The sequence below is a fragment of the Marmota monax genome, unplaced genomic scaffold (assembly GCF_021218885.2).
Source record: "Marmota monax isolate L192 unplaced genomic scaffold, Marmota_monax_Labrador192_F-V1.1 WCK01_AAM20220418_F8-fsc00087, whole genome shotgun sequence".
NCBI classification, from domain to species: domain Eukaryota; kingdom Metazoa; phylum Chordata; class Mammalia; order Rodentia; family Sciuridae; genus Marmota; species Marmota monax.
The window spans coordinates 3,661,469-3,671,055 of NW_026693476.1; the positions used below are offsets into that span (position 1 = coordinate 3,661,469).

Consider the following 9,587-nt stretch of genomic DNA (forward strand, 5'->3'; position numbering starts at 1 on the left):
CATTCCACAGCCCCAGGGCCACAGGCCAGTCTTGGCCTCTTGTGGGCAGAAGTATCCGTCCGGGATGTGGCCTAGGCCACGGAGAGACCTCGCCAGCTCCTGCGCCTCCGACCCGCTACTCGGCGCTTCCGCGCGTAATCCCTCCTTGCGCGTGGGCCTGCTGTGGGGAGGGGGCCCGGGATGTGCGACCGCCTGGAGGGCCGGCGTGGCAGGCATCTGTCTTCCATCCTTTATAGCAAAAGAAGATCCCGATTCCCTTTATTGACTGATTTTCTAACTCCCCTTCAGCCTCCAAAATGATGCTGAGTCCGGACCAAGCCGCCGACTCGGATCACCCCAGCTCGGCGCACTCGGACCCGGAGTCGCTGGGAGGCGCGGACGCCAAGGTGCTGGGCAGCGTGTCGGACCTGGAACCGGTGGAGGAGGCCGAGGGCGACGTCAAAGGCGGCAGCCGTGCCGCGCTCTACCCACACCCGCAGCAGCTGAGCCGGGAAGAGAAGCGCCGCCGCAGGCGGGCCACGGCCAAGTACCGTTCGGCCCATGCTACCCGCGAGCGCATCCGCGTGGAAGCCTTCAACCTGGCCTTCGCCGAGCTCCGCAAACTGCTGCCCACGCTGCCCCCGGACAAGAAGCTCTCCAAGATCGAGATCCTGCGTCTGGCCATCTGCTACATCTCCTATCTCAACCACGTCCTGGACGTGTAGGGCAGGGGGCGCCGCGGGAGGCCGCCTGTCCCAGCGTTCGCGAAAGGCGACCGATCCAGGCGGCCGCCACTGGCAAGGCAAAGGCGGCGACGGCCCAGCGGGAAGGCCCCCGGGAGACACTTGGACCCGGGAAGAAGCTCACAGCCTGTTCTCTCTGGTCAGTGGGACAACAGGGGAAGTTTTCCTTCGCTGGGAGGTGGGGTTGGCTGGAGAGCTCTGGGGCGCACAGAGGGTATTTTCCAGGCCAGAAGAACCTTCTGGAGGCACCCAAGATGAGCCGCCCTGGGGCCTTCCCTCTGTGTAGTAGGCTCCCCTTAAGGGTTATTGCTTTAACCCACTGGAGACTTTGAGTTCTCCTACACATCTTCATATTTTGAAAGAAGGAGGGCAGAAGCTCAGAGTACAGGCTCAGAACTTTAAATTGTGTGGAATTTTTCTAATTGACAAATCACCAAATGCTGGCAAGAAAGAGAGGAGGGAACTTATTCCATACAAAGATTAAGGCACAGGAAGGTGGGACAGCAAACTTTCTGTTTGGTCGCCAAAAGAAAGATTATATTAGAATTCAAATAAAACAAACCCTGAATATTTGGTAAGGTTAAAAAGACACATGAAGAACAAATACACTGTGGAAGGATTTGAGCTTGGTGAGATTTTAACCCCAAGATAGACCATTAAAGTAGACAGGATAAACCATATTTAAATGGAAAATTTAATATCTGATTGCTTTTTCAGGCCAAGTGCCCCTTTATATATCCAAAAACATCTATTTGTGACCTTAAATATGTGGACCCATAGGTGCAGTTAGAAAAAGACAACCTATTTTTATTTATGTTAGAAGGAGTAGAGTATTTTTTTCAAGACATTTATTTTTCAGAGTGGTGATAATTTTACTTTGGATACTCTGTGCCAATTTATTTATAGTCAAGTGTTTACACTTTTTCCTGTGGAATAATTATGTCTAACTTTTATGTGTATGTTGAGATTATACTGTGGTCTTTCTTTTGCTCTAATTATATTGCACTTGTATAAGAAATTTCCCACTTCTCCCTGTTTCTAAACATATTTTATATATTAAGATGTTTGTTCTTGAAAGGTTCTTTTGTTGTGAGATCAGCAACACTAGCACTTCACTATTATAGTTTTTTAAAAAAGTAAGTGTTGTTTTTCTTATCTGTATTTATGTCTGAAAAGTACTTTACAAACTGTTTATAAGGAGAGTAGCTTCTTTGTGTGTATGTGTGTGTGTGTGTGTGTGTGTGTGATGTTTGTGCGTGGGATGATTTTAGGAAATTAAGTTATTTTCCTAAAAAAATAAAATAAAATCAGAACTACTTTCCTCTGTGACAACCAAAAAGAAAAGTCTATAACCTGACAATGTTTCATGTTCTCAGCTGTGAAACTCTTAAAGTGAGGAGTGTATTTTAGAGACAAGGAAAAAAAAAACACATCTGCTATCCAAAGATTTTAGTCTTTTTCAGGGTTTTTTTGTGTCTCTGTTGCTTTATATAATGCAATATTTTGTAGTGAAAATAGATATAATCTGGTTTCTATCTGACGAGTTTTTCATATCTCATGAATGGTGCGCTGTTTTGCATATAAATAAAGGTATCAAATAAAGTCCTCTCTTTTATTTTAAGCATCTGTCTAAAACTAATGAACATGCTGGCTAAGCATGAAATATCTTAATGGATTCAATTCCTTAGAAAGGAACAAGTAAAACAAAAACAAAAACCTTAATGTAGACATATTCATATACTGAGATTTGTGTATTTGATGCTTTTCTAAAATTGGGCATGGATTACTCTATAAGTGCATATCCCACATACAAGAGATGACATAGATCATGCTACCCCCCAGTGAGGAAAAGCAGAATGTTTATGTAAAATATTACTTGAATCACAGATTCTTTTGCTTTAAAGAAAAAAAAGTAACTATCTTATTAAGCAATCGTATATAGTAATCAACCCCTTCGAGGCAGAGTTGGGAAACTGAGGCTCCAGAAATGACCTGCATTAAGTCACATAGCTACTTAAATGGCAGTGAGAAAAACTGCTATTACACTGTTATGCAGTGACAACTCTCCCTCATGGCCCTTATTAAAAACAGGAGTATATTACTCTTGTAATACTCAAACATTTAATCAGTATACAGATTCAGGACCTAACACCTGCAAACAAGGAGATAAAACAAGACCAAAACCTGGACCAATCTTGAGACAGGAAGAATGTCATTTACAAAAGCCTAGGGCTCGTATAAAAATGTGAAATAGTCATCTACAAGTAGCATATGCAAGTATCTTAAAAACTAGATGTCTGTAGGTGCACACACATATATAGAACAACATGAACTATGAGTCTATATCACACCAAACTCCTGGTTTTGGTATACAAAATTCAATTATGGAGATGCTTGGTTTATGTACCCAGCATCTGCAGGATTATGAACATTTATCACTTTTCTCCCAGGTTTCTGGTAGTCATACTTACAGTTCCCAAAACGTGGGACTTCATTTGGTTCCCTTTTAATGGAGTTGCTCAGTAGGAAAGCACTCCCTACCCAGGACATGGAAGAGAGCAGCACCAGACTTTGCCTGGAGTCTAGACAAGGTTTTGGCACCACAGTATGACTGGCCACTGTCTGACCTACAGAGACACATGCCGTCTAGGACACTTGAGTGGCTGTAGGTGTACTCACTTCTAGGCAGTGAGAGAGACAACTACTCTCAGTCCTCGTAGCACCTCTATTAAGTAACATAAAATGTGTCGCTGTTCTTATGCCAGCGAAGTAAGGTCAACTTCTTACTTCTGGAAGCCTTCTGAGAGCCATCTTTTGCCGAGTGATGTGCCTCATTTTTGACCGACCAACTCAGTCCTCCCATTCACATCTAAGAGGGACCAGTTCACTCACCTGCCCTTACCATTGGAGTTGGATGGAGGGCAGCCTCCCTTCCCAGCTACACAATCCATGGGAATTCCAGGAGAGGATCTTTGCAATGTCATTTCAAATGCAAAGCTGCTGAGCACCCTCCAGAGAGAAATGAGGCACTGTGACACTCTGCTGGAGCAGAGGGTGACTGATTTATCCCTTGAAGGTAGCATGGACTCAGTGATTGGACAACCTTATGTGAGAGAGCAACAACTCTCTGGAATAATGGTGATGGTACATTGGTTATTCTTAAGTCGAAACATTATTTATTGACAATCTACTGTGGGCCAGGTGATGTTCTAGATACTAAAAGTAGAAAAACTGTATTGTTCTGGAGAACACCATTTTGACAACATACAAATAAACCATTTAATTTTAGATAATGCTAAATGCTATGGAGAGAAATAAAACACTGAAAGGCGGGGCAGCAGGAGGTGCTGGGTGGGGAGTACTTTAGACAGGGCTGTCAGGGAGGCCTCTCCAAGGTGACAAGCTCTGCCTAAAACTTCCATCTGCCTGGCCAGCTTCCAAAATAGCTGCCACTTGAATTGCCTTTTCTTCTCATCGTCTGTTACCATGTCCTGAGTGCGTATGAGCATAGAAACAGCCTGTGTGGACCACCACCTTTCCCCAGCTGGCTCGGGCCTTATCCTTCACCAAATTTGGTCTTTCCCTACACCAACCTGGAACCACCTGGAACAACAGTTCCTCCTGCTACTCCTTTCACCTCTCTGCCCCCCCCCCCCTCACTGCTCAACAACTTGCCCAAACATTGCTGCTCCCCAGAAATCTTGGTCCCATCTAACCCAGTGGCAAGGCCAGGTGTGCTGAGTATCTCTCTGCCTAGATGACATTTTCCTTACTTCTACCACGGACCAGAGACTTCCAGAGAACAAGGAACAAAGGTGCTAGCCAAAAGGAAAGAAACAAAAGAAGAAAAAGAAAGGAAGAAAAAGAAAAAAGTCATTTTTCCCCCCCAGGGAGAGGGCAGAGGGGTTCGGCAGTGGGGGAGATCATGGGATCGTGGGTGGCGGGATGGAGTGGGAAAGAAAGGAAGAGCAGACTGAGGGGAGAGGCAGTGGGTATGGACAGGAGCCAAGCTGAATGGGAATGGGAGACTTGTGGGGGAACACCTGCTTCCCACAGGAACCCTGTTTGGGGGCTACCTCCAGTGGCTCTGCTCCATAAACACATGTCACCAAACTGTGTGATGAGGTAAGTAGACAAAATCAACCTCCAGGATGCTATGATTTAGGTAGTTCACATCACAGCTGTCTGTCCCTGGATGCCAGTTTCTTCCCATTTAAGAACCAACCTTGAGAACATACAGCCAACGCCATTTTCCAGGTGCAGATGGGCTCTCTCATTATTATTAGTAGTAGAAATACTAATAGTTAACATGTGTCGAGTTTGTAGGATGCGCTCGCTGAGACAAGTGTATGGATGCATTATCTCATATAATTCTCACAACTCAGTGGGAGAGACACTTTAATCATTTCCATTTAACATAGGAAGAAATTGAGTCTTCAAGAAATTAAATAACTTGCCCAGAGTCATGAAGCCACATTTGTTGGTGTATCAAAGTGTCTGTGCCTACCCATCATATTCTAAAGGTGTCCTTTGATATTGGGTGGCCATGCCACACCCACCCTCCCTGTGGCTCCCCATACTGCCTTAGCCATTCGTGTGCATAGGGGAAGCCTCAGCTCTGGGCACACCTAAAGTGTACAGGGACAGCAATGAACAAGGCCACTTCACCCAGAAGATGGATGAGCAGAAGCCAAACCTGAGGCTCTGCTCTGTTTGCTAAGTTAAGTGTGCACCCTGAAGTGGCTCTAAACTGTCTGGAGGAAAGGAGGCCTTTTTCTATTTTGCAAGAAGACCCTGCAGGCTGGGCCAGCAATCCTGGGCCAGCACCCCTGAAGGGGAGTCTGCAGCCAACCTGGCGCTGTCCGTGGCCTTACTGTGCACCAGCACATGGGTGGGTCTGACTCTTTAGTGTCCCCCATCTATATTCCTCACTGTCTCCTAGTCTTTAGAAACATCTTCAAAAATCATTCTCCTGCCTGAAGACTTACCTATTTTGAAACAAATGGAATTCAAGTTCTTTTCCTGAACAAAGCAATCTTTTAGTCTTGATCCAGACGCTCACTAGCAACCATCTTCAGCCACTCTCCCCAAGGATGAATGTTGCTGCCAAATCCAAATTTCTCATTTCCTCAGACAAGTCAGGCCCCCTTTTTTTGGCAGGGAAGGTACCAGGGATTGAACTCAGGGGCACTTGACCATTGAGCCATATCCCCAGCCCCCCCCCTTTTTTTCCTGTATTTTATTTAGAGACAGGATCTCACTGAGATGCTTAGCACCAGGTTGTTGCTGAGTCTGACTTTGAACTCTCTCTGGATCCTCCTGTCTCAGCCTCCAGAGCCCAGCCGCTAGATTACAGGCTACAGGCATGTGCCAGGCCCTTTTTAACCTGAGCCTTAGCACTTATTTTTTCTCTGCTGCTGATCATTTCCTCCAATCTTATTTTCCACACAGAAAATTCCAATTATTGCATAGTGACCCAATTCAAACATAACCACTCTGCAATGCTTTCTTGGACTTCTTTGATAGTATTAGCTGCTGTGTTCTTTGAGTCCCACAAACATACATCATTATGCTAGAATTTATTGTTTCTCTCATTCCTGATTCTGGAAGCCAGGTTCATACACTGGCTCTGACTTATCCTAAATGTATGACACTGAGTATGTCTTAATCCCTTAAGTCTCTGATTTTGAGTATGTAGCATGGGACAATATATGTTCCAATCTCAAATGGATGCTATAAGGTTTCCATAGGATAATGTATAGTTTTCAGAATAAGAGAACAAAGTAAATGGTCAATATATGCAAGCTATTTCCTAATGTCTTTGTATTTATACTATTCATAAGAAGTTAAATATAAGCTAAAATCAGTTTCAATTTATGAATGTCTTAAAGATTTCTGGTCTCCACCAAGTATATGTATCTGCACATTACTAGCTCTACAAAGAAATCAGAAATTATCTCTGTCCTCTAAGAGAGAAAACATAAGTAAGTGAATAGTTCATTAATAGTGAACTGTGGAATATGCCTCAAACGCACTTGTTTAAAGTTATGTACATGTCTAAAAATGTCACTTTACTACCTGTTAGAGGCTTGGCCTTTGAATTTTCTGTTATCACCTTGGTTTTTAGCAGTGCCAAAGGCTGTGATAGACACTACAGCAGAATGGTCAGGAACAGATGTGAACAAAGTATGTTTGTGTAAAAATTCCAGCTCTCCTACTAACTGGCTGTGACCTTGAACAGATTATTAATTCTATGCCTCATTTTTTCATCTGTGAAATGGGGGGGATACAGTACCTAGCAGTAATATTTTGGGGATGACTGAATTAAGTCACATAAAACACCTAGAATATGTCTAGTGCCAGAGATTCAATAGAATTAACTGTATTAGCTCTTAAGTTAGGTGACCTTTTCAAAAATAGAATTGAATAGTTAAACTATTCTTGAGGTTATGGACAGAGAAATTGTTGAGGTTTTCTGGTCAATTTTGTTAAATATTTCCAGGTTGGGAAGGAAGACATTTCTCATCTCCTTGCTGATTTTTCCAGAAAGCTATCAGGAAAAGGGTAAAATCCAGGAACTTCTTGAGTCATGAGAAAGGTGGTATGATTGATAGATGTGGGGAGGGAGTTCTCTTAGGATCTTCTGGAGTCAAGATGGACTAACTAGAAGAAAAGATCACTGAGGTCAGTCTCCTAGAGAGGAGCAAGGGTTTGACCAAATAAAGAGATGGAGATGAAAGAAACGCCTCCAGAGGTACATAAATAGAAAGTAACCAGGGCTGGAGATGGTCCTAGGAGTGGCAAGAGGTAAGTTGTTCCAGAGGGTGGAGCTCTGTGATGATGGGGAGGTTGCCTTAGATCAGATGTTGATCCTCTGGGGCTTGGGTAAGTAACAATCAATTGGCATGAATTTTTCACCCAACTGCATTTTACAAATCACTTTTATGGAATAATTCGAGACATCTACAAAAGCCAAGAGAATGGTACAATGGATTCTAATATACCCAACATCTACATTCAATAAATATATCTCATTTTTACCCTTATCCTCTCTCCCACTATTCCTTTGAAATTTTAATTTTTATTGTCTATAAATATTAAAAGATAATATAAATAATATGAATACATAAGTATTGAATTAATAAACGTGATTCACCTGATGTTTTTTAAATTGTGACTAAATCACAAACATGTTGATCAGTTTAAGAAAAATAATAGGCTTGTAATAGTTATGAAAGTAAATTTTAATAATAAACAATAATAAAGCAAATCTTTTCAATATCATCAGTGGCTGTTTCTTTTGGGGTTAAACCAAAAAAACAAAACAAAGCAAAAAAAAAAAAATCACCATTTCTGTCTTCATATTTTAATATGTCCATGCATTCTAAATGTATTAACAGAATGAAAGCAGTTCACATGGGAAATTTCAATCTGAAGATAATTTTTTAAAAAAAATCACAATAAATGATCATATGTGTGATCATTTTTAAATTGGGACCCAAACAATTCTAAATACAAAAACAAAAACCAAAAAACCCCACCCAAACCAAACCCAACAAATGTGCATTCAGTGCATGTAAGTGAAATGTAAATTTCCAAAATAACATACATGCCCATTTATATCAGATTCAGCTGTCACAATAAATTCACTGTAACAGACAGTAATATGCCTCTAAGTCCCTTCCCCTTGAAAGTCATAATATTTCTGGGAACTCATTCATTTTCTGGTAAGAATGTGTTCATCCAAGGGAAAAAACAATGTTGAAGGTGTAGGTCTGTATGCTCTAGAGATTCTAGGCTCAACTTTTTTTTTATATCAAGTTATAAGGTATTAGTAATTGTATGTTAAAACAACCATTTGTTTTTTGAAGTAAATCCCAAACATGGCATCTTTTCACCCATGAAAACACTAGTCAGTCTCTGAAAGAACAGGAACACTTTTTTTTTAACTTAACAAAAATACCATTATTGCAGTAAAACATATAAATAGCATTTCCTGAATATCATCTATGAGCACTTGTATTTCTAAAGAATTTCAGAGCAGGTCTAATCTACCTTTCCCTGATTATCCTCTGCCTACACCTAGTTTGATAATCTTGTTGGTCATCTTCTATCTACTTTGAAAATTTGCCTCCTGTCCCATTTGTTCTAATGCAAACATTTAATGTGAGCCCCTTTCCCCCTGCCCGCTGCCTGTCATGGGTGCCATGCCTCAGAACTGGTGTCCTAGCACAGAGGGCCACACCACAGTCCAAAGCTGCCCTGCAGGGTGTGCAGGGGCAGCTGGCACTTGGCAGCTATCTAATGACAACATAGTCGAAGAAAAAGTTATGAAGGACCAATAGAACATGTTAGAGCAAACACATTGCTGGAACCCACTTTGGGCAGTTTTCAGTATTTTTTTTTTTTTAAATCAATGCCAAATTTTCTTAGGCATTGGTCAGGATAGGGGTTAGAAGGTGACCTGGAGTAGGAAACTCTGTGCAGACTTAGGAGAGTGGGCCTGCCAGCCCTCCCTGACAGCAGCAGCCTCTGGATGCCTGAGTGTCACTAACAACAGTTCCTTGTGTGCGCCTTTCAGTTTAGCACACTCCTCTGTTACTCGCTAACTCTGTGAGTCTCTCAAGCCTGTATTCAGAGGAAATCACTGATACTAAATGGTTTAGTGACTCACCTACAGTCTCACACTGCAGGGCAGAGCCACCTAGAAGTCTTTGGATGCCAGTCCTGTGCTCATTCCACATGTAGGCCCCACATTCTCTACCCTGGGCTGTGCTGCGGCCTGGGGATTAACAATAATATCAGCAAAAATAATTACACAGGCATAGCTTCTACCCTGTGCCAGGCACTTTTCATTGTTAGCAC

General features: G+C 42.5%; 1 protein-coding gene across 1 annotated transcript; it reads left to right on the forward strand.

Moving 5' to 3' along the window:
* The first annotated feature begins 281 nt into the window (after positions 1–281).
* Positions 282–1,694, forward strand: Nhlh2 (nescient helix-loop-helix 2). Its single transcript, XM_058583642.1, has one exon. The coding sequence runs from the start codon at positions 297–299 to the stop codon at positions 702–704; it is 408 nt and encodes a 135-aa protein (XP_058439625.1). The 5' UTR covers positions 282–296; the 3' UTR covers positions 705–1,694.
* The last annotated feature ends 7,893 nt before the right edge of the window (positions 1,695–9,587 follow it).

Bases quoted from the DNA above. Each gene is read 5' to 3' on its own strand.
- Nhlh2 (XM_058583642.1), top strand. From the start codon at position 297: ATGATGCTGAGTCCGGACCAAGCCGCCGACTCGGATCACCCCAGCTCG.